Source organism: Silene latifolia, chromosome X (assembly GCF_048544455.1).
Source record: "Silene latifolia isolate original U9 population chromosome X, ASM4854445v1, whole genome shotgun sequence".
Taxonomy (NCBI): Eukaryota; Viridiplantae; Streptophyta; class Magnoliopsida; order Caryophyllales; family Caryophyllaceae; genus Silene; species Silene latifolia.
The window spans coordinates 119,788,259-119,814,129 of record NC_133537.1 but is presented as its reverse complement, the minus strand read 5'-3'; the positions used below and the strand labels follow the sequence as shown (position 1 = coordinate 119,814,129).

The 25,871-nt window shown below is 40.4% G+C and overlaps 1 protein-coding gene across 1 annotated transcript; it reads left to right on the top strand.

Moving 5' to 3' along the window:
* The first annotated feature begins 2,986 nt into the window (after positions 1-2,986).
* LOC141618208 (uncharacterized) lies at positions 2,987-4,478 on the top strand. Its single transcript, XM_074435316.1, has 3 exons — positions 2,987-3,557; positions 3,652-4,292; positions 4,383-4,478. Exons 1-3 carry the CDS (start codon positions 2,987-2,989, stop codon positions 4,476-4,478), a joined length of 1,308 nt encoding a protein of 435 aa, XP_074291417.1.
* Positions 4,479-25,871: the final 21,393 nt, after the last annotated feature.

Below are 25,871 nucleotides of genomic sequence, written 5' to 3'. Positions count from 1 at the left end.
CTACCCCTGAGGCTACGATTGTGACTTCCGTTCCTGTTGTTGAAACTTCAACAATCCCTGTGACTGCTGTACCGTCCACTGTTGAGGTAAACCCTAAGAAAACTTACTCGAATGTTCTTAAAACGTCTACTAAGGGTATGAGTTTGTCTTTTGTGGATGCTTCTGTTGACTCTGTTGTTACCATTGATGAAGAGGCTATTATTGAGGAACTTGATTACTGGAAGAACACTCTAGTAGGAACTGTTTTGGGCAGACCTTCTACTTTGGCTCAAATTCAGGCTCTGGTTACTAAATCCTGGTCTCATATTACTACCCCTGAGATATTATACTTTACCAAGGGCTGGTATTATTTTAGGTTTTCTAACTCTGAGGATATGGAAAAAGTTAGGTCTGATGTGTGGAGTATCAATGGCTATCCTCTAGTGTTCAAACCTTGGACTCCTACTATGGTTGAGGATCTGAACATTACCCATGTTCTAGTCTGGGTTTTATTTCCAAACCTTGACCCATGTTTTTGGTCTAAATCAGCTCTAAGTAAAGTGGCTAGTGCTGTTGGAAAACCAATATGTGCTGATGAACATACCACAAATAAGAGTAAACTTGCTTTTGCTCGTATTTTGATTGATGTGGACCTTTCTAAAACTCTTCCTAAAGCTATCAAACTCAATACTCCTTATAGGGGTCCCATTCTTCAGAAAGTGGAATATGAATGGCTCCCTTATTATTGTACCACTTGCAAAGGAGTGGGACATAGTAAGGAGAGGTGTAATGCTAATAAACCAAAAGTGGTATACAAGCCCAAAGCTGTACCAGCTACTAACTCAGCTGCAGGGGCTACTGTTGCCCAGGTTTCTGTTGGGAAAGTTTCTGTTGCCCAGGTTTCTACTCCTCTGCTCAGTACTCCTCCTTCACAACATTTGGATAAAGAAGATTTTAAATCTTCTATTTCTAGGCCTAAAACTATTCTACAGAGGAAGGATATTATTGTTGCTAACTTGGACAATAGATTCCAGGTTTTTGCAGAATGAGGCCTCCTCTACTGATGCCACTGAGCAAGGGCCAGCAGTTGTGGAAGTTGTGGTTGATGTGGACCCTGGTGGATCAAATCCTCATGATCATAGGAGCCTGGAACATTAGAGGTCTAAATGACCCAATAAAACAGGAGGAGGTCTTAGACTTTCTCAGGACAAATAAAGTGGATTGTTGTGCAATAATTGAGACTCATGTTAAGCCTGTTATGAGTAAAACTATTAGTAGAAATAAATTCTCTAGGTATGCTATGATTAATAATGATGAGTATCATGGTAATGAGCGCATTTGGGCGTTCTGGCTCTCTGCTGCTATCACTATTACAGTCTTAGGGAAGTCTGCTCAGCATATCCATTGCTCCTGCTTTCACCATGCTACTCAGAAGGTATTCCACATCACTTTCGTATATGCCTTCAATAGAGGAAATGATAGGCTGGCTCTTTGGAATTCTCTTCTTGGGATCTCTACTTCTTCTCTCCCATGGGTGTGCCTTGGGAATTTCAATGTTACTCTCAACTCTAATGCCTTAGGATCTTACCATCTTAATCATAAGGATATGGATGACTTCAAGGCCTGTGTTACTCAATGTGGTCTTCTTGATCATCCTGCCACTGGATGTACTTACACCTGGACTAACAAGCAAGGACATCAGTTTTTTTTTTTTGGTACGAAGCAAGGACATCAGTTAAGATGGGAAAAATTGGATAGAATTTTGGTCAATAGCTCTTGGTTTGGTTCTTTTACCTCTGGTGCTTCTTTCCCTGCTGCAGGAGTTTCAGACCACTCCCCTGCCATTCTCAATATTAGTGATGATCTTACTAGAAGAAGCCAAGCTTTTAAATATCTTAATTGCTGGTCTTCCTCTGTTTCTTTCCTCTCTCTGGTCAAAGCAGTTTGGGACACTCCTGTGTATGGTAGTAAGATTGGAGTACTCTTTAGTAAGCTTAAGATGCTTAGGGCTAGCTTGAAGTCTTTGCATAAATCTGAGTTTACCCTGATTTCACAGCAAGTCTCACATGCTAAGCAAGAGCTACTACATTGTCAGGAAGCTTTGCACTCTTCCCCTGCTGATCTTAATCTTCTTGGGAAGGAAAAAAGTCTTAGAAGTACTTACTTGCAGCTCAAGTCTGCTGAACTTGATGCTCTCAGGCAAAGGGCTAAGATTCAAAACCTCTAGCTTAATGATGCTAATACTAGGTATTTCTACTCTTATATAGCTGAAAGAAGGACCAGAAATATTATTGGCTCCATTCATGATAAAGATGATCACTGTTGTGTTGGTCTCCTTGAGGTTGCTGATGGGTTTATTGCCTACTATAAACAACTCTTGGGTGCTAACACAACAGTCACTCCTCTCCCTGCTGAGCTCTTCCATGATCACAGAGTCACTGATGTCTCTACCTCTTCCTTAATCACTCCTGTCACTACTGATGAAATACTTGATGCTCTTAAATCCATTGACAGAAATAAGAGTCCAGGAGCTGATGGCTACACCTCAGGGTTTTTTATTGATGCTTGGAGTATTGTAGGACCTGATTTCACTTCAGCAGTCAGGGAATTCTTTATTAATGGTAATTTGCCTGCTGCTGCTACTGCCACTGCCACCCTTTTGGTCCTGGTGCCTAAGAAGGATATCCCTTATTCAGTCACTGATTTTCGTCCAATAGCTTGTTGTACCACTTTCTACAAGGTTGTTAGCAAGATTTTGGCTACTAGGCTAACTGGAGTTTTAGAGGAAATTATTGGTCCTGAACAAGCTACTTTTGTTAAGCATAGAGAGTTATTTGATAATTCTATGCTAGCCTAAGAGTTATCCTTCAAGTATTCTAGATCTCTTATTACTCCCAGATGCAGGTTAAAGGTGGATATTCAAAAAGCCTTTGATTCTGTAAATTGGGATTTTTTGAGAAATAGTCTTCATTTACTGGGCTTCCCCCCTAGATTTGTCCTTTGGATTATGGCTTGTGTGACTACTACCCATTATTCTCTAAGCATCAATGGTTCCATTGAAGGATATTTCCCTGGGAAGAGAGGCTTGAGGCAAGGTGACCCTCTTTCACCCTATCTTTTTGTCATATGCATGGAAATCCTCTCTAGGCTTCTCAGAAAGCTCCCTACTCACCCTGGGTTTTCCTACCACCCTAAATGTGTCAAACTCAATTTGACTCATCTAGTCTTTGCTGATGATTTATTGGTCTTTACTAGAGGGGATTTGCCTTCTGTTCTTGCTGTTGCTAGCTGCCTTAATACATTTGCTGGGTACTCTGGACTTATTGCCAATCCTATGAAAACCTGCTTATATTTTGGTGGGGTTCCACAGCATTTAAAGCAGCTGATCCTCCAGGAGACTCATTTTACTGAGGGGGATTTCCCTTTCAGATATTTGGGCCTTCCTTTACATACTTCTAGATTGACTAATGCCATGTATTACCCCCTTCTGGAAAAAATTCGTGCTAGAATTCTTCACTGGGCAAATCATTATCTTAGTTATGCTGGCAAGATTCAATTGATCACTTCTGTTATTTCTGGTTTGCAAAACTTTTGGGGGAGTAGTATCCTTCTCCCTAAAGGGGTGGTTAAGAGTATTAATAAGCTTTGTAAGGATTTTCTATGGGGCATCAGCACTGAAGGTAGAAGACATGTGTTTAAAAGATGGCACTCCTTTTGCTTACCCAAGCAGGAAGGGGGGGGTTGGTATTCTAAACATCTCGGCCTGGAACATATCTCAAATGCTCTCTTGGGTTTGGAAGCTGGTTTACAGATCTGATAGTTTGTGGGCAAGATGGACTAAGCACTATATTTTAAAAGACTCTGATATTTGGCATGCTAAAGTTAGTCCAAGTTTCTCATGGTATTGGCATACTGTTCTTCATGCTAGAGACCATCTGTTGAGTGTTATGGGAACTGCTGACCTGGCTATTCAATGTCTCCAGAATTGTACTTCAAATCTGAAATTCCAAACCTCAGCCTATTATGAGTTTATCAGGCCTAGAGCAGCTGAGATAATTTGGTGGAAAGTTGTTCACTGTGAAAAAAGTGTTCCTAAACACAGGTTTATCACTCTCCTAGCTGCTCAAGCCTCTCTTCCTACTATGGATAAGTTGATTAGCAGAGGGATTTATTTGGTAAATCGCTGCTCCCTCCGTGAATCTGATTCTGAGAGTGCTAGCCATCTCTTCTTTGCTTGCTCTTATGCTCAAACTGTTGGGACTGCTATGCTTGAATGGGCTCATCTCAACTACTCTCTTACTGACCTCCCTGATGTTCTTACTTGGATTCTTCAAATTCCAAACCTGCACAAGCGACACAAGGGAAGCTGATTACTGCTTGCTACTGTTTATCACCTGTGGCAGGAGCGAAATAGACGTATCTTTGCTGGCCTTCAACGATCTCCTGAAGCTCTTGGGCATCTTATTAGATTTTCAGTGTGTAGGCGTTTGTGTCTGTAAGCTGTTTGGTTGATTTTTGTCTGTGGTTTTCTCTTGTTGGACTTTCTCGTGGGTAACCATGCTGGTTCACCCTTGTGGATAACTGGTCCAGGATCATGTATTGTCTTTTCTAAATTAATATAATGATCCTTGCAGTTGCTGCAAAAAAAAAAAATAATAATAATAAAGTTATATGGTAAGTTTCCTAGAAGTTTCCATCAACCCACCTACCCTACCAACTATATAAACTCTTACCATGCTTCACATACTTTCTAATTGCCTCATAAAAACTCACATATAACTTGGGAGAGAAAGAAAGAGAAAGGAGAAGGGAGTAATCATCTTTTTAATCTTGAGATCTAAAGGTATGTGCTGTTTTAAACCATCTTATAGGTTAATTGTTCAATTTTAAACACCGTTGACCCGCACCCATTGACTGCCGTTGACCCAAGGACCACGACCTTTACCACGGTTTGACCACCGTGGCTTAGCCGTGCATGGTGGGCGGGTTTCACGAGTTGAGACGTGATTTAGGGCATTGTTTATATGGGTAGTTTACATCTTAGTTTAATTAATAAGAATAGTTTATAATTATATACAATCTAATTGTTGTATAGGTGGTCAATTTGTGGAAGAAGCTTTCTAGTAGATTAATTGATTGAATTTTTGAAGATTTGGTAAAGGTAGGATATCTACTCAACTATTCTTACTTGTTAAATTAATTACTTGATGAATTTCTTATACGATGGATTATTATTGCATTGTTGTCGTAAGACAGATTACTATTTCATTATTGTTGTAAGATAGCTATTCCACCATGAGCTGTTATTTTAATTGTTGCCTTATGAACATCTAATAATTATATTACTATTATTGCTGGGTTGGTTCTCTGGCATCTTTGGAAGAGGTTGGTATTGTGATTGTGATTATTGGTCGGCCAGGCATGAGGATGTGGAAGTGTCGTGGACCTGCGCAATTGTGGTCGGCCAGGCACGATAGTGTTGGAGTGACCGTGGACATGAGCGGTGTTTGAGATGGTTGACTGAGCCGTGTGTCACGGCTATGAGGCGTGCATTTTCTGTTGTTGTCTGTTCTGTTGCAGGTTTTATTATATCTACTTATTTGTTGTTTAGTTATCCTACTCAATAGTTTGGTTGACATTGTATTCTGTAAACAGTTGTGATGAACCAATTATTGGGGAGCAAATTGACTGACATGTACTTGAGATCAGCTGACTTAGGAGCATGGGATGCGTGAGGACAGATGGCTGAGTCTAACTAGTTGTCTAGCTCACTTAGCTCAGATAGTCGTTATTTACATTATTTACTATTTTAATTTTCCGCTGCGAGTTTATAATTTAAATACTTATTCAGTTATTTGGTTTGGAGAACATGTAATAAAACTTTTAATCATTTAATTTATCTAAAGTACTTTGGTTTGTTTCACTTTGTTATTCACTACCTCGGGCAATCCGAGAGGGTAACAACTTCTTTAATCTAGGAAGGCCTAGTTAAGGCTCTTGGATAAATGGGGGTGTTACAATGTGGTATCAGAGCGAACGTTCCTAAGGCCTAAAACGAATGAATCCAATGAACCTAGGATGAGTCTAATAAAATGAACCCGGGGTAGAAACTGTTTAGGAGCCCTCTTATTATGTTAGGGAGACGCTCTTGATCTGGCCCTACTCAGTTTTGAGCCGGTCACCTCGAGGAAGGTTAAGAGAGTGGGGTAGTTAGCATGGATGCTTTGACTTAAGGGTCTAGTTGGGGGTTTGAAATTACGAATTACTAACCCTATCCGCAGGATGTGAACAAAAGGTAAGAAATTTTGAGACGGATGAGGGGAAAGAGGCGTGTGGCTGAGTGGAAGGGTGAATGTGGTGGATTAAATTTACTTTGAGCATGTGTTAAATTGTGGCATAAATGTTCCTGAAATTTTCTTAGCATATGACAAGTGGTATGAATTGAAGGAATACGAATTATATGATTTTGTTTCATCTTTTTATGAATCTAGTTGCACATATGTGAATTACATGCTTAGAATCATATGTCTAGAGATATGCGGTATGTGCTGTCCTGAACCTATAAGCATAAAGTTATGAGATTGCATGAAATAGAAACTAAGAATAAGTAACGTATAACTATTTTGTGCGAATGTGGGGAGGAGGCCGTGAGTAGGCCGTAAAGAAGGCGTGTCACGGTGGTTGGTCGGGCAAAGGCCAGCTCGGTCAATTACACGTTATTTTGTATGCAGGAATTTTTTTATGTACCTTGTGCCCATAAATTATTTTAAACAGAAACTTATGTTTCTTTCTTTATTCTTAATAGAACCCAAATATTCCACCAAAGAATGCTACACCCACAACTACGTAAGTTCTTTTCGTGATACGTTTTTACTTTGTCACTTTCTACGTAAATTTTGGCAGCATGACGCCGCAAACCGTCACATGCCAAACATGTTTTTTAAAGCTAACCTGCAGATAAAGCAAACACCCAGCAACAAAGGCACACAGGCCATCATATATAATGTACACCAAAATACGGGATCCTGCCCAAAATGACATCAAAAAATGTACAAATGAACAACAAACAGCCGGCAAACTAGTCCTGACGACCCCTCAGCTCTGCTACTGCCGCCTCAAGGGTAGCGATCTTAGCATCTCTAGCCTCGAGCACTCTCAGCAAGCGGTTCGTCTCCTCCTGGGACTACGCCAGCTCACGCTTCAAGACACGCTCCCTCTACACAGAACAAAATGAAGCGATACTTTACTTTACTTCACTTAAACAAATTAGAGATAATAAGAAATAGAGAATGGGCCTCAATGGCTGTAACTCGCAGTCGTTTGGTCATCCTCCACAGCGCCACATGCCTGGACGGTGCCATCTGCATTCAAATACAGATAAGGTTCATGTAAATGCATTCCTATGTAAAGCATAAAACAAAAAAGACAGCCAAAGTTGAGGCTTACCCTCCTCACGACGTGCTGCCACTTGTCTAAGCCAGTGTCGGTGACCGCCTCGCTGAAGTCCTGGATCTCCGAGATCGTCGTCATGCCCGTGGAGTCGGTGTACTCCAATGTCTCTGGAAAAGCAAGGGGCTCGACGCCCGACAACTCGATCTCCTGAAAAGCTCAAGTGATTCATTTTTTTGCTGATCATTCAATATTTATCAGTTTTATCAAACACAAGTAGGCGATAAACATGCTTACCACGATCGGCCAGTACGCTAGCCTCCGGCGAACGAACTCAGCGTACTCCTCGCCATAAAGCAGGATAGCGTCACCACTCGCACCAGCCAGGTTAGTCGTCCTCTCAGCCTCTGAAGGCTCCCTAAACATCGTCCGTGGAGGATCGATGGGAACCGCAAAAGTGTCACGGGAGCGCTGCCGAGCCAAACGCTTACCTAGGTACCACATAGGCCCCATGGGCGTCGTCAACAGCAACCGACTCAAACTCCGAGGACGGAGAACCTCAGCCACAAAGGCTGGAACTCCAATATAGCTCTCCCAAGGCCAGGGCACCCACTAAATCAAGGAAACGAGGGGTAATTTCTATGATCTTCTCTAAGTGAAGAAAAAAGATAAAACAAAGATCAGAGATGCTTACGCTGTCTAAGCTCAGGGCGTTCACACCCCTCCGACAAACATCGTCATAAGACCACTGGCTCTTCTGATGACACACTACCCAGTCCGTTACGACGGGGTACGCTCTCGGCACATCCGTCGCCCTCGTGGGCGCAAAGCCAGGAAAGTAGGAGTATACCCACGCCTACAGGGTAAAATAATAGTGATTACAACTCATTCTCAACAAAAATGATCTTTCATATTTTAAAAATGAAAAAATGATGATCTTTCATACTTTATACATGAAAACAAAAATATGATCTTTCATATTTGCAAGAAAGGTTCATACCTCCAAGAGAAGTCCAGGACCGACAGTGGCACGAGAAGTACCCTTCTCCATCAACTCTAGACGTACAATTGCCCTCTTGTAGCATGTGAGGACCGCAAAGCTAGGAGTAACCCAGTCCCAATGACCTAGGCTACTTAAGTCAGTAAGAAACGGAAGAAGCTTTGTCGAGAGCCTCTCCCTCTTATCTCCGAGGTAAATCGAAGAAAAGAACCACCACAGCCACAAACGAGCCCGCTGCTCAGCAGTACGAGGTGGTGGAGGCACCATGCGTCCATCCATCCTCACTCTCGCCGGGACCCTGTCGTTAAAGTAGTCCCTGACATAGGTACTCGGCACCAAACCAGGTGCCTGGGCCACACTCGTAGCCAGGTTCCAGCCGATCAGACTCCTCGCCTCGACCGAGTGCACTCTCATGGCAATCACCGACCACACAAGCGACTCCTATCCACATGGCAGACCCGAGATCATGTTGTAGTCCTCTAAGGTAACCCCGATCTCTCCTAAAGGCATATGGAAAGTCCAGGTCATGTCCCAGAACCGATCAAGAAAGGCTGGAATCAGGCAAAGCTTAGCTCGAATCTTCCTTTCCTTGATCTCCCTCCAACCTCGCACCAAGGCACCGAAGGCTCCCTGCTCGATGATAGCCTTCTCCTCCTCCGACAGTTTCCCGAAGGCGTCCATCTTCCTCGTGTAACCAGAAAAGGACTGCATGTTCCCAGCCTCCTGCGTCAATTCAAAAGTAAGCCCTCTTAAGCATACAAAAGCGCGAATAAACAAGCAATAAATTTGTAAGAAATAAATAAATGAAGAAATGAGTTGCTGTAGGCTTACCATAATCCTCGCCGTCCTGTACGACAAGTGGCTCTCTGCCGCCCAAATGAGAGGTCTCCTATCCCATTTCTCGGCCCACTCAGGCGCTCCCATGAGCTGATGGCCGCCTCGTCCCACATTGGCCCTCCGTAGGGCCTCCTCTTCCATATCCTCCTCCATCTCCTAGACGGTAGAAGGCTCAGCGTCGGCATTCTCATTAGCATTTGCGGGTTGTTCGGATCGACCATTAACGCTTCCATGACTAGTTCCTACCATTTTGGACTGAGGATAAGAGATCGACGACAAATCAAAACACGATCGACCATTTTCGCACATTTACTAAAAAAAGACTCGACTTGTGGAGTGGGTGTGTGCCATTGTGTAAAGTGAGATTTGAAAATAACAAATTTTGAAATATTTGTCCTAGACAATTGTAGTGTAGTTGTAGGAGTGCTCGCTCGAAGTGGGTTTTTGAAACGGGTTTGAGGCCCAAATTTTGACTCGATATTTGGATAGAGTTTCGGCTTATTCTGCACTATTTTAGGCCATTTTCGAAAAATACTTTGAAATGGTTTTCTTATTTTACAAAATTTTGTCATGGTTTTGTTTATAAATGGTGATCACGTATATGATACAAACATACATATGGGCATTATAACGGTATTTGATGTGACCATAATTAGAGTATATTTAGTCCCCGAATTAGCCTTGTTCCCATGCTTTTTAGTGCATATTTGGGTCATTTATTGTCTTTAGTTCTTTGTTTTGCATATTCTTTGAGGTTTTGTGTCCTTGGTAGGAAAGGAGTGCAAACCTTGCATTTTCATGGCAAAACAAGACTAAATTGACTGAATTCAAATGACAAAGCATCAAGGAGAGACAAGATTAGAAGGCCTTTGTACATACTATAGTAAATGGGCAATGATGAGAACAGATCCTTGCATCCCCGAGGAAATCCCCAAGGATCTTATGAAGAAAAAGGAAGAAAAGAAGAAGAAATGAAACTGCACAGCAATCCGTGCGGATTGTCCTGAAGACGCCCGTCCTCCACCTTCACAATCCGTGCGTCTTCACTCCAAGACGCCCGGGCAGCAACTCCAGAAGACGCCCGTCTTCTCCCCAAGACGCCCGGGCAGAGACCTCAGAATCCGCCCGTCCCGTGCTAAAGACGCACGGATTCCCAGGCAGACAATTTCGTTTCTTCAAGCTTCAAGAAAGATGCCGATCATTCCAAAAATACCGGCGTTTCCTTAAGTAGGGACTTAATCGTCATTTAAGCCCTTAGTTAACCCTAATTCCTACACCTAATCCCCACTATAAATACCCCTATTAGTCTAATTAGAAGAGCATGTTCTTCTTAGCAATCTTTAGTATAGTTAATATCAATCAAATCTCTCTTTAATATTGTAATCAACAATTAATCAAGTTTTAATACAAGTTTTACTTCCTTAATCTCTCTCTTGTTCATCCTTTATTTTGGGTAATTGAAGATTATTTGGGTTATTGTTGGGAGATTGACAACCTCTCAATCAAGCATCAAGTACTTCTTTTATTCTTTGCTTTATTATTGGAATTATTAGTAGGTATAATTCTCTTAATCCCTTTTTAATTATTGCTAATTATCTTCATTTATTCATCATGTTTCACTTTGTTGGTATGATTGACAACCTTGCTAGCATGTTCAACATGATAATGAGTGAGTAGTTCCTTAGCTAGGGTTAATGGGTAATTAGGGGAAACCAACATGGGGAATGATTCATGCTTAAATTAATATGCTTTCATGGTTTATTTTCTTGCTTGTTTTGATCTCAACTCATGCACATGTTATGTTTGATGAAATGCGAGTTTGCATTTTTTACCCATCACCTATCTTTTCAATGAGACTTGTAAGACATAAACCAACTCGAGTCTCATTAGACCATGCATGTTGTTGAGTAGGGAAGACTAAGTCGACTTGTAGGTGTTGTACAATCTAATCGATTCGGCTCCGGGACCCAAACTTTCATAGGATTGTAAGATATAAACCAACTCAATCCATCACAACAATAATTGCTTGCTTATAATTTGAGAACATGTTTGTATGATCAATTCCCATGAATCCCCTATGACCCCATGACACCCTAGTGCTTTTTATCAATTGTTTACATCCCTTTTAATTCATCTTGCTTGTTTACTTTCATTGCTATTTAGTTTAGTGCTCTTCTACATCAACCCAAATTGTGACACCCCTAAGACACCGCTAGTTGCAATAGAAATCTCATCTCAATTCCCATCCCTTGGGATCCAACCTTTACTTGCCTCTTTACTAATTGTAGAGTTGTTGGTGAAGTTATAAATTGTGTTTTGGTCTAGGTTCTCCAAACGACAAGTAACCGAAAAGATATAGTCCGACCAAAAATGGTGCCGTTGCCGGGGACGTTGTTAACTTGATTTAGATTTTCTTATATTGTTATTAGTTGTGTCTTTCTTTGCCTTGGGGAAGTAAAACTCCTCAAGGTTTGTTCTAATTGTTTTCGAGTTGTTTGATATTTTGCAAGATGGACCTTATAGATTGTTTTGTAGAGGACCACTTAAGTATACCTTTCTTCAAAGATCCCATGCAAGCATTGGAGGCCTTGGAAGCAAGTGAGGCTAAAAATATGTATTGGGAATTGGAGGTAGATCTTTTTGAGTCCGCTCTAGCTAACAAAGAACTTACTCATGCACAATCCGAATTAGTGCATAACATCCTTGTGGAAGCATGTCAACCTATAGAAGATGAGCAATCCATCCTAGAAGACATCTTACATGCTCAAGAGCAAGAGGAATCCATCATGGAATTCGAATGTGATGAGATTGATGAGAATGAAGAACAAGTTGAATATGCTATGAGAATGGAATGTCTAATGGAGATGGAGCAAATTCTCAATGAAACTCCAAAGGAGGAAAGTGAGGTACAAACTCCTACTTTAAAACCCCTTCTCCCAAATTTGAAATATGCTTACCTTGATGAATCAAAGACCAAACCCGTGATTGTTAATGATAGACTTGATGAGAACCAATTGAGAAAATTGCTTGATGTGTTGAAACAACATGAGAAGGCTATAGGTTATAGTCTAGATGACCTTAAGGGGATAAGTCCTAACTTTTGCATGCATAGAATTCATCTAGAGGAAGACCATAGACCTACCATTCAACCTCAAAGAAGATTGAACCCCCACATGCAAGAAGTTGTCAAAGGAGAGGTTATGAAATTACTTGATGCGGGAATCATATATCCCATATCGGATTCTTTGTGGGTTAGCCCCGTCCAAGTGGTACCTAAGAAAGGAGATACCACGGTAGTGACAAATGAAAAGAATGAACTAATACCCACAAGGAAGATCACCGGTTGGCGTATGTGTATTGACTATCGAAAATTAAACTCCGCAACAAGAAATGATCATTTCCCCCTACAATTCATTGACCAAATGCTTGAGAGGTTAGCCTCCAACAAATTCTTTTGTTACCTTGACGGGTATTCGGGATTCTTTTAAATCCCTATACACCCGGATGACCAACATAAGACCACCTTCACATGCCGTTATGGTACTTTTGCATATAGGAGGATGCCTTTTGGTTTATGTAATGCTCCCGCCACTTTCTAAAGATGCATGATGAGTGTCTTCTCCGATTACCTAGAGACCATAATAGAAGTTTTTATGGATGATTTTAGTGTTTATGGAAATGGCTTTGGCTCATGTTTGCATAATCATTCTCTTGTGTTGCAAAAATGTGAAGATGTTAGTCTTGTTTTAAATTGGGAAAAGTGTCACTTCATGGTCAATGAAGGAATTGTTTTGGGTCACTTAATTTCGGAAAAGGGAATCGAGGTCGATAAAGCTAAAGTTGAGGTGATAGAGAAACTCCCACCTCCCGTGAATGTTAAAGGAGTGAGAAGTTTTCTCGGTCACGCGGGTTTCTATCGCCGTTTCATAAAAGATTTTTCAAAAATAGCGAAATCCCTCACTCAACTCTTGCTTAAAGATGCCCAATTCCATTTCACTGATGAGTGTGTTGAAGCCTTAAATAGAATCAAGGAAGCACTAATCTCGGCACTGATCATTCAACCTCCAAATTGGGAACTACCGTTCGAGATTATGTGTGATGCTAGTAACTACGCCGTTGGAGCGGTTCTTGGCCAACGGGTAGGAAGAGCTCTTCATGCCATCTACTATATAAGCAAGACTCTTGATCCCTCGCAAGTGAATTATGATACCACCGAGAAAGAGCTTCTTGCCATTGTCTATGCTCTGGACAAATTCCTTCCTACTTACTTGGATCCAAGGTGATTGTCTTTTCGGATCACCGTGCTCTCCGACATCTCTTGATAAAGAAGGAGGCAAAACCAAGGTTGTTGAGATGGATTTTGCTTCTTCAAGAATTTAACATGGAGATAAGAGACAAGAAAGGAGCCGAAAATGTAGTGGCGGATCACTTGTCAAGGATCTGGTTTCATGATGAACAAGGAGAAATCCCGATCAATGACTCATTTCCCGACGATATTTTGATGGCCATTCAAACACAACTTGAAAGGCACATCACCCCATGGTTTGCCGATTATGCCAACTATATTGTTGGAAGAGTACTCCCTCCAAATTTGAACCACAACCAAAGAAAGAGGTTCCTATTCGAAGTAAAGAGGTACTTTTGGGATGACCCAAACCTCTACAAGGAGTGTAGTGATGGGCTCTACCGGAGATGCATCCCTCAATGGGAAGTCCAAGGAATCTTGGAAGGGTGTCACTCATCACCCTACGGTGGGCACCATGGAGCAAGGAGGACCATTGCAAAAATTCTTCAATCGGGCTTCTATTGGCCTACAATGTTTCAAGACACAAGGGAATTCATCATTCATTGCGATGCATGTCAAATAACGGGGAATATCTCTTGGAGGAACGAAATGCCACAAAGGGGCATTCTAGAGGTGGAGATCTTCGATGTTTGGGGGATCGACTACCAAGCTCCCTTCGTGACATCCAATGGGAATAAGTACATCCTTGTGGCCGTAGACTACGTCTCAAAGTGGGTGGAGGCAATCGCCACTCCAAATGATGATGCAAAAACGGTCACCAAGCTCTTCAAGAAGATAATCTTCCCAAGATTTGGAGTTCCTAGAGCAATCATAAGTGATGGAGGAACGCATTTTCATGAGAAGAAACTTGCATCTCTTTTGACCAAGTATGTTGTTCAACATAGAACCGGCTTGGGATATCATCCTCAAACAAGCGGTCAAGTTGAAGTTTCAAATAGAGAGATCAAACAAATCCTTGAGAAAGTTGTGAACAAAACCAGAAAATATTGGAGCGCAAAGCTTGATGATGCTCTTTGGGCTTATAGTACGGCCTATAAGACTCCCATAGGAGCCTCCCCTTACAAGCTTGTCTATGGAAAAGCATGTCATTTGCCAATCGAATTGGAGTACAAAGCTTTTTGGGCAATCCGAGCACTTAATCTTGATATCAAATTAAGTGGCCAAAAAAGGATGATTCAAATTCAAGAGTTGGAGGAATTCCGACTACAATCCTATGAGAATGCCAAGATCTACAAAGAAAAGACGAAATTGCTCCATGACAAAAGAATTAGACAAAAAGCCTTGCACAAAGGGGACAAAGTCCTTCTATTCAATTCCCGCTACCGACTCTTTCCGGGAAAGTTGAACTCTAGATGGATGGGTCCCTACGTGATCACCGAAGTTGGAAGATATGGGGATTTTGAAATCAAGGCGGAAGATGGAACCAAATTCAAAGTCAATGGTTAAAGGCTGAAGCCATACTATGAGGGAGCGTTTATTGGAGAGGTCGAGGTCACCTACCTCGGGCGTTCTCATCCTTGAAAGACCATCGAAAGGGAGAGTTTGGTGGAGTCCTCCCTAAACCACCACTTGTAAATATACTAACCCTCTAACTTGTATTTATAATTTTATTGCATTTCTTTAATTATAAGCATAAACTCTTTTCATGAGAGTAAGTGAGGGAGGGTCACTAACGAATTTTGAATGAAGGAAGGAACCAATCTTCAAGTGTGGGGAAGCATTTATGAGAGGAAAGGAAATTAAAGGAAAATTCGCAGCTTGAACCCGTGCGTCTTCATTGGAATCCGCCCGTCCTGCTGGAATCCGGGCATATTGGGAAGAATCCGTCCGTCCTGCTAAGCTGTGAAATTGAAAATTTTAGGACTGTCGAAGAATCCGAGCGTCTCAGCAGGTAAGGCGCTCGTCCTATGGAATCCGCTCGTCTTTGCAGAAAGACGGCCGTCTTTTTGCCTGTGCATTTCAAGAAATTTCACTGTCTCAGAATCCGTCCGTCTTTGAGAAAAGACGCCCATCTCGTCTTCAGAGAATCCGAGCGTCTTGGGGTCGGGACGCCCGTCTTTGTGGCGTCATATTTTTGGAAAATTAACTGTGCTAGAATCCGGGCGTCTTCACTTAAATCTGCCCGTCCCGAGAAGCTAGAATCCGAGCGTCTTCTGCTCGAATCCGCCCGTCTTCCTGCGATTATTTGGCCCGACTTTTCTTAATTTTATTACACCCCACCACACAATTTGTGACACATCACCCTTCCTTCCACTTGTATTATAAAAACCCACCTCCTATGACTCCAAAGCATATCCCAATCACTTTTTTACCCAACAAAATCAAAAAGCCCCAAATTTCTAGGGTTTCAAAGGCAACACTCAACCCACAAGGAGCATCTTTATTCTTTAACAAATCAAAAATCCCAGCTCAATAATCAAGGAATGGCACCAAGGAGATCTTCTTTTAGGAATGGGAGGAGACCAAGGATGAGGGGAAGTTCTTCTACCTCCCATGTCAACACATTAAGAAGGGAGCATGAAGAAATAGTGGATCTTACAAGACTTGATGACTTCTCAAATGTCGAATTTATCAATGATGTGCAAAGACTAGTCTTCCACCGGCTTCTTAGTAAGAACATTCTCCCCACTAAGTTTTTATGTCATAATACTTTGAGGAAACTTGGGATTTATCACCAAGTGGAAGCTCTTTTTGAAGTGTTTGGTCTCTCTACCCTTTTCCACATGTATGAGCAAACTTATCGATCCCTTGTGCTTGAGTTTTTAAGCTTTTTGAAGATTACAACCTTGAACAAAACAATATGCATAGAATTTAGGTTGGAGAATGTTCCAAGAATGATGACCCTTGTAGAATTCGCAAATGTGCTCGGTCTCGATGTTTCGCCTACCCGGACATCGAAGCCAAAGAAATTCAGTGTTGAACCTTTGTGGTGGGCCATGACCGGCCGAGATTTCATTCACACCAAGGAATGTCTCGCTTTTCATATTCAAAATCCGATCTTGAGACTCACTTACCGGTTCCTCTCGGGCACCCTCTTTGCTCGTCGAGATCCGGCGATTGTGAATCAACTTGACCTTATGTTTATGGAATCTTACCTCAATATTCAAGGAAGAAGTGTGTACCACTTCAATTCACCTCTAGTGCTACTCGAGAAATGGGCAAAGTTTAGGAATGGTGATGATGATGGGATGAAACACATTGTAAATGGAGGGCTCATTTCTAGGCTTGCAAAGCATTTCAATCCGAGATTCAATGAGAATAATGAGTATGCTCCTTTTTCGGGAAACACGAGGATAAATGAAGATCTTCTTCTTATTCATCATCATTGGATAACCCTTGAGGGGGTTGATAAGCGGATCAAGTGGATAACGAAAGGAGGTGATCCGATTTATCTACCAATGACCGGCCTACCACGAATTTCCCCAAGAAGAGGACCTTTGTCACCAATCCCATCCTACCTCATCCCTCCAAACCCAACTCAAGCAAGACAAGCACCACCACCTCCAAATCCCCAACAACAACAAAAGCAACAATCTCAAGATGAGAAGATCAAAGTGCCTCCCTACCCATTTCCTTATCAACCGTATAACCATCCCAACCCCTTTATCCTTCCCCGTGATGACTTTGTCACGGGAATTCTACAAGATTTGAACTACCGACAATATGAAGCTACCGTGGACAATTACTACGCACTCTATCCTCAATACCACAATATGATTCATAAGGGAAAGGTTAGTGAAGAGGGAGAATTTCCCTCTTGGGCACAAATGGACTTACTCTTCCCCAATTCGGAGAGGGCAAATGAAGGGGCAAACGGGAGACAAGAGGAGGGGAGCAACAATTCTTGCGGAGGGGACACGGTGGATCTTGAAATTGAAGAGGACGAGTTCATGGACCCGAATATGAGTGATGCATCAAAGGAGATATGGGATAGTGATCTAGAGGGAGATGATGCCGATCTCTAAAGGATTACTTCATAGCTAGGTGGAGCGGGCGAGAGGCACCCATCACAAGCTTAAGTGAAGTTTCCACATCTCCTCTCTTTAAGTTTCAATTTTCTTGAAAGAAGTTTATGTTTTGTTAACTTTTATTTTATCAATCTTAATCATGGTTGGAGTAGTCCTAGCAACATAAACGACTAACACCTCGGCCCCATTGAGGTGTTCTTATTTTATTGTTCCCACTTTTGAAAATCCAAAATGACAAATTTAGTTTCATGCATTGCATCGTGTGTGCATGAACTACACCCAACCTTAGGACATTAGAAATAATGTCTAACTCGGTTTGGGGAAGTACATGCATACACAACGGGAGGTAATCTAAATTACGCTCTCCGTCATAAACAAAAACCATGCATCATGTAGTGTAGATTAGTGTAGCTTGCATTTAGTGTAGAATTCATGCATCATGCTTGCATGATTTCCCATCATTTTGGCCATTGAGGACAATGCCCATATTAGTGTGGGGATGGGGAATTCTAACTTAACTTTTATTCCAAAATCCAAAAAAAAAATTGAAATTTTTTGAAAAAACCATAAAAAATTAAAAAATTGAAAAACCAAAACCAAGTTCATTTCCTTTGTAGTGTAGTCATGTATATATTGTTGTATATATTGTGTTTGTTTTACCCTTGTTCACATTAATCGACTACGCCACATCCGAGACATGAGGATATTGAAGACCGCATGGTATGATCTTTCCAATCTCCTTTTTCCTCTTTATGTTAATGACTATGTGGCTTTATTTTGATTGATGCGGTAAACAATGTGAACTTAGGACTTGCATTTAGTGTATATGTCATATTAGTTGGTAGAATCATTTGCATTAGGGCGTTTATATGTTAGTTGCATCATGGCATGTAGTTGCATGTTAGAAAATTTTGCGAAACCGTCTACTTGGGAAACTTGACAAGTGTATATAGGCCCTAGTAGATGCCTTTTCTTCTTAAGACTTTGCTTGTTAGAATAGTTGTAAAACACCCTAAGATGTGTCATGCTAGTATCCTTTGACCCATGGATTAAGGCTTAGTCAAGAGTACCTTGTGGTGTGATAACTCCTTGGCTACCGTTTATTCCAAGGTGACCCTTGAAACCATGCATCCATCCATCATCCATGTTCTACCACATTTTTGTCATCAAAGGGAATGGGCACAAAAAGAAATCAATTTTTGTTCAATGAAATGAAAAGTGAAAGAAAGTTTGAAAAAATGCATCAAATGAAAAGAGGAGCAAAAATAGAACTCCTAAAGCTTCAAATATAAGCCACCCTCACTACATATGGGGTGACTTTGAAAATGTTCAAAAGAAATGCAAAGAAAAGTTGAAAGTTGTCAAGTGTTGAAATGCCAAAAATCAAAAAGAAATGGCAAGAAAGTGTTCTCAAATGTTATATGCCACAAGAAATTGGGGGGAAAACCAAAAACAAAAGCAAACTCCCAAAGTGAAACTCAAATATCTATCGATCCCTTTATCCATCGTATCCATTTTTGTGCATGGTAGAGAGGGGACGACCCTTCTTCTTGTCTAGGCAAGAGGGGGAATTCCGCGATCCTCCAGTGTTTCTAACACCATAGGGAGTCTACTCTTGACAAAAGCATTTAACGATTAAGGACAAAGGTACCCTAGCTTGACACAACTTGGAGGTGATTTATTGGTATCCTTCTAGGCTTAGTAGTTTGAAGAAATTGCATCTATGAAGGAGTGTGTACCCTTGAATTGCTTCCCTTGTAGATAATTTCCGACACTTAGATGAGGAAAGTGGCTATTCTTTTGTAGATGCATCCATTATTTGATTTTGTGTGCTTAATGTTTGGATGTGTCGCCATTTTGGCAAGACCCACCTTGCCTTCCAAGAAGGCATCCTACCTCATGGTTGTCTTGTTGTGAGTTGAAGGGGCGGAGTGAGACCCGCTAATTGTCTCATATCGGCTATATTATTAGGTTAGTTTAAATAATGGTCCTAGTCTTTGTCACCTCTTTACTCGGGACGAGCAAAGGTTCGGTTTGGGGATATTTGATGTGACCATAATTAGAGCATATTTAGTCCCCGAATTAGCCTTGTTCCCATGCTTTTTAGTGCATATTTGGGTCATTTATTGTTTTTAGTTCTTTGTTTTGCATATTCTTTGAGGTTTTGTGTCCTTGGTAGGAAAGGAGTGCAAACCTTCCATTTTCATGGCAAAACGAGACTAAATTGATTGAATTCAAATGACAAAGCATCAAGGAGAGACAAGATTAGAAGGCCTTTGTACATACTATAGTAAATGGGCAATGATGGGAAAATATCCTTGCATCCCCGAGAAAATCCCCAAGGATCTTATGAAGAAAAAGGAAGAAATGAAACTGCACAGCAATCCGTGCGGATTATCCTGAAGACGTCCGTCCTCCACCTTCACAATCCGTGCGTCTTCACTCCAAGACGCCCGGGCAGCAACTCTAGAAGACGCTCGTCTTCTCCCCAAGATGCCCGGGCAGAGACCCCAGAATCCGCCCGTCCCGTGCTAAAGACGCACGGATTCCCAGGCAGACAATTTCGTTTCTTCAAGCTTCAAGAAAGATGCCCATCCTTCCAAAAATACCGGCGTTTCCTTAAGTAGGGACTTAATCGTCATTTAAGCCCTCAGTTAACCCTTATTCCTACACCTAATCCCCACTATAAATACCCCATTAGTCTAATTAGAAGAGCATGTTCTTCTTAGTAATCTTTAGTATAGTTAATATCAATCAAATCTCTCTTTAATATTGTAATCAACAATTAATCAAGTTTTAATACAAATTTTACTTCCTTAATCTCTCTCTTGTTCATCCTTTATTTTGGGTAATTGAAGATTATTTGGGTTATTGTTGGGAGATTGACAACCTCTCAATCAAGCATCAAGTACTTCTTTTATTCTTTACTTTATTATTGGAATCATTAGTAGGTATAATTCTCTTAATCCCTTTTTAATTATTGCTAATTACTTTCATTTATTTATCATGTTTTACTTTGTTGGTATGATTGACAACCTTGCTAGCATGTTCAACATGATAATGAGTGAGTAGTTCCTTAGCTAGGGTTAATGGGTAATTAGGGGAAACCAACATGGGGAATGATTCATGCTTAAATTAATATGTTTTCATGGTTTATTTGCTTGCTTGTTTTAATCTCAACTCATGCACATGTTATGTTTGATGAAATGCGAGCCTATGAATCCTTGCATTTTTTACCCATCACCTATCTTTTCAATGAGACTTGTAAGAAATAAACCAACTCGAGTCTCATTAGACCACGCATGTTGTTGAGTAGGGAAGACTAAGTCGACTTGTAGGTGTTGTACAATCTAATCGATTCGGCTCCGGGACCCAAACTTTCGTAGGATTGTAAGATATAGACCAACTCAATCCATCACAACAATAATTGCTTGCTTATAATTTGAGAACATGTTTGTATGATCAATTCCCATGAATCCCCTATGACCCCATGACACCCTAGTGCTTTTTATAAATTGTTTACATCCCTTTTAATTCATCTTGCTTGTTTACTTTCATTGCTATTTAGTTTAGTGATCTTCTACATCAGCCCCAATTGTGACACTCCTAAGACACCGCTAGTTGCAATAGAAATCTCATCTTAATTCCCGTCCCTTGGGATCCGACCTTTACTTGCCTCTTTACTAATTGTAGAGTTGTTGGTGAAGTTATAAATTGTGTTTTGGTCTAGGTTCTCCTAACGACAAGTAACCGAAAATATATAGTCCGACCAGTATGCTGAGTGCATTTAAAGGGTTTAGGCTTAAAAGGTAGGTTGTCATACCAAGCAATCAAGCCCTGGTCTGTGGAGAGGTCCTTGCCCAACATGAGTAAGGTCGGTTCCTAGTCCATTCCCTCGAATAGTGAAAGCTCTCGATACAAACATGAGTATGTACCGTAGTATGGTTGACGTCAATCGCTATCCATCTTTAGGCCCAGATAGGAATCTGGACCGCCTGGACGGGACGATTAGTCGAATGGGTTGGTTTAGGGCCTAAGAAGACCAAATGAAACGACCTAAGAAGGTTGAGTAATGAAAATCGACAACTGTCTCGTATAAACTATTATCTAACCTTTTTCAAGTTTCACCCTGGGTAACACGTAAGTGTATGTTCCCTAGCGGAGTCGCCAAACTGTGGACATGGGCCACCCACGCCGCGCGCACCCGTGTGTTGGTTTCGAGGCGGCGACACTTCTCCCACGGAACATTGGCTTCCCAAATCACGTCATGGGCCGTTACCGATTGGTGAGGCTTTGAAACCGGTGAAAGGTTGAGTAAGCCTGCAATTGTGAAGCCGCCACCAATTTTTATGGAAAATTGGAACCGTTCGAATACTTTGCGCCATGTCTGTTGGAAATCTATATCTCATTACTTAACATATTCTTATATGTTTCAAATTTATTTAGTCATAAAATAAATTCTAGATCTTATGCATGCAAACTAAAAAGGTAAGAGAAGAAATCATGTTCCTTACTATGATAATTTCGGTCATCATATGGGCACCAACAAGATCTCCTTCTTGTTAGTTCTTGAGCTTTCCATTAATGGATGAACATTCATGACTTCAAATTAGAAGCCCTCCAATTAGTAGCACCCAAAACTATCCCTTAATCCCACAAACTAACATGTACTAGATATTTGTAATGTGGTTTACCTTAAATTGATTACTAATACTCATATACTACTACTAGTATTATTAGTAATTGATTTATACAAATTAGATTCATAAAAATGAATTTTATGAAGAACAGGAGAGAGAAGGTAAGTATTTTCATAAAAATGTAAGAGAATGAATTATTGAGAAAAATCTCTCTAATGTTGTATGTGAAAACCGGTTGGGTGGGGGTCATTATAGGCTCTTTTATTTTTCCTTGTTATCTTCACAAGACAAAAATGTGTAAGTCTTTAGCATAGTCAAGTCACTATCAATTGTCATAGACAAATGAACAAGACAAATGAATAAGACAAAACTACTAAAAAGAGCCACCCAATTTCGGTTATCATGTAATATGGAGTCCATTTTATTTTTGTCAATTGTACAATTGTATGTCATGTGACATGTGACATGTCTTATGTCATGTTTTAATTTAAAATGCATATTTAACAAATTAAATATCATTTACAAATTAAATAAATCATATTTAACAAATTGACTAGTAATATAAAATTACTTTCTCATAAAATGGTCATTTAATTACTAGTTAGTATAATTCACAACATCTTGTAATTATAACTAACTTATCATTCTCATCTCGCGTGTTTCACAAACACCGATTAATTTTAGTAATATAACTTCTTAAATTACTAAATAAAATCTCATTTAATCACATTATAATAAGATGTCATTTCTCTCTTATGATAATAATTTGTTCAATTTGAAGGAATTAATTAATCTATATCGGCATACAACCAATTAACCTTTTCAATTAAGGGAATCGTCCGTTAGGTGTGACCTCAAGGGATCAACTGATCACCACCGTCGCACGATAGTAATGTCAAACTCTAGCCAGCCAATCATTACCGATATGTGTGGACCAGTTGACTATATATATTATGTATCATCCCTTCCGTATTCTTGTAATGAGATTTAATAATGATATTTAAATCATGTGATCGCACTATCGTTGAGGACACATTTCCCAACAATCTCCCACTTGTCCTCGACAAGTGTGCGTCACCAATTCTCTTGTCCTATTACTATCTCCCACTCAATGCAAGGTGTCTTTCGGGTCGTACTTGAAAGTGATCATATCGAGAGTGGTTTCCTCGATCTGGAGAATAACTGATTGACCGGATTTATCTATCATAGATACCTTCCGAGCTTGACCACGCATTTCCAGTTCATTACTCCTCGAGTGGCCCTGAGATATTGTTTTAACCCTGACAAAGGGGTGGACAATTCCTATCGCACTTATTCCCTTCGACTAGCCACAGCCATCATAACCCAAAATATGCCCATTTGACCCGGGTGGCCCGTGTCCACACTGACTGGTTGGATAGTGGCTCGACCTGTTTTGCAGGCTTGGTCACGGCTGAATGTGTTGGGGGCCGCGTGGCCTGGACAAGGTCCTGCCTGGCCTGGGCAGCGGCTGGCTGGGCACGGACTGTAGCCTGGCAGAGTGACAACGGCTGCCTAGTTGCGGCCTTGGTCACGGCTGGTTGTTTGGTGTCATGTAAGGGGCTGTCCAATGGTCTCTTTGAGTCGTGTTAGGGGTGTTTGTTTTATGCGCTAAATGTGATTGATACGTATTATTTAAATTTTCGTCTTGTGGAGTATATAATGTGATTTATTAATTATCGTTCATTTATATACTTTTTCTCACATGGTTTATATTTGTGGAATTCATTATTTAATTGTCTCATTTATTTATGAAATGACATGTTTTCCTTATAAAATGAGTTCAATTAATTATCGTATGCTTATGCATATTGGTGACTGAATTATTTATATTTCCGCCTCATATCTATCATGATGTAAATAATTCATGCCCGTTTATTACATTTCTTTTCAAGTACTTTATGAGAATGAAAAGAAATGTTATCAAAATGTTAATAGAAGGTTCAATTGAATTTATTATATTTTGATCAAGTGTTTTATAAGATTTCAATGGAATGTTTACCTATATATGATGAGAATGTTCTATTTGCATTTAGCGACGATGAAAGACGATGAAACCAACAGTGACGGCGAGATTTACCTGATAATTAAAGAAAGTAAGAGACGATGAAATCAACAGTGACGGCGAGAAGATAAAGTGACGATGCGAAAGAGAGAAAGAGACGATGAGAAAGTGTGTGTTTTGTGTTTGTGTTTGTGTTTGTGTTTGTGTTTGTGTTTGTGTTTGTGTTTGTGTTTGTGTTTGTGTTTGTCTGTGTTTGTGTTTGTGTTTGTGTATTAAGGTTTGTGTTTTGTGGCTGTAGCTGATTTGTGTTTGTGTGGTTTATAGTATGGAAAGTATTGACAACGGTTATTAAACAAAAACCGTTGTTAAAACGTTTTAACTACGGTTGTAAAACAACAACCGTTGTCAAATACGTTTTAACAACGGGTTTCAAAAGTAACAGTTGTGATTACTTTTCACTAACTTTGCGTCAATTGCGCCAAATTATTAACAACGGTTGTGCATGTGTGACCCGTTGTTAAAACTTATAACAACGGTTATATAACCATACCCGTTGTAATTAATTTTAGTAAAATTCGCGCCATACATTCTACAACGTCTATTGTGATTTTCGTGAATAATCGTTGTTAAAGGGGCGTTGTAGTTGCCTGGATTTGTAGTAGTGTATATTTTGATCAAGTGTTTTATAAGATTTCAATGAAATGTTTACCTATATATGATTAGAATGTTCAATTTGCATTTAGTATACATACTCAAGTATCATTTAGAAATGAAATGCCCGTTTATGTTATACAAGTCTGAATGGCTTAATTTACATAATGGTTGGCAAAAGTCGTATTCGTATGATAATGCCTTTATGCTATACCTTTTTGCTTGGCTTATCTTTACACCTTTTTCGGACTGTCCTGCCGATTGTGGGTTCTCGATTTTCGATTTATGGTTCGAGTCTTAGATGAGGGCTGTTCTGCCGCATGTTGAATCGGGAACTGTACTGTCCCGAGAGTCTGGCCTGATTTAGACTAGGACTAAGTCTTGGGAGTACCATTGTCGTCCTACCAGGGGAATTATATATAATGAGTAGTAAAGGTCTTTGCTTGGTTATAGATATTGTCATATGTCATTTAAGGCAAGAGTTATGCCTTGTGTTGTTGTATTGGTCCTATCGAATACTAGGGGTGAGCTATAAGCCCTCTAGTTGCGATATGATCGTCAGGATTGATCTTCCCATCCGTTCTTATGGTGAGATGTAAGCCATAAGTAGGAATGGGACATTAGTAGCCACGTCCCGTGTAATGTTTGCCAAATGGTTTTCCAAGTAATGGCTACGGTTTATATTCTTGTAATTTCATTGATTGATCCCTTACTTAACTGCCTCACATAATTCGGATTCTAATCTCACATCTATGTTGTATTTCCTCGAAATGTGTGCTTTTGTATAAATGACTGTATCCGTGTCTTTCACATTATTTAATTGTCTCGTATGAATAGTTGAAACTTTATTATGCTAATGTTGATCTATCTTGTTCCATCTCATTTTACTGCCATGTTTAAATGTAAACTTGATATTCATATATTGTGTAAGTATCTTACTTGACTTACCTATTTTAGTTATTTGTTATGTTCATTTTGACAATTTATGGCTGGGAGAACCTTGAGTTACTCTCCACTGATTGTGGCGTTCATGTTTACATGAATGGTAGGTATTAGTTGGTGCATCTATGGGGTGAAG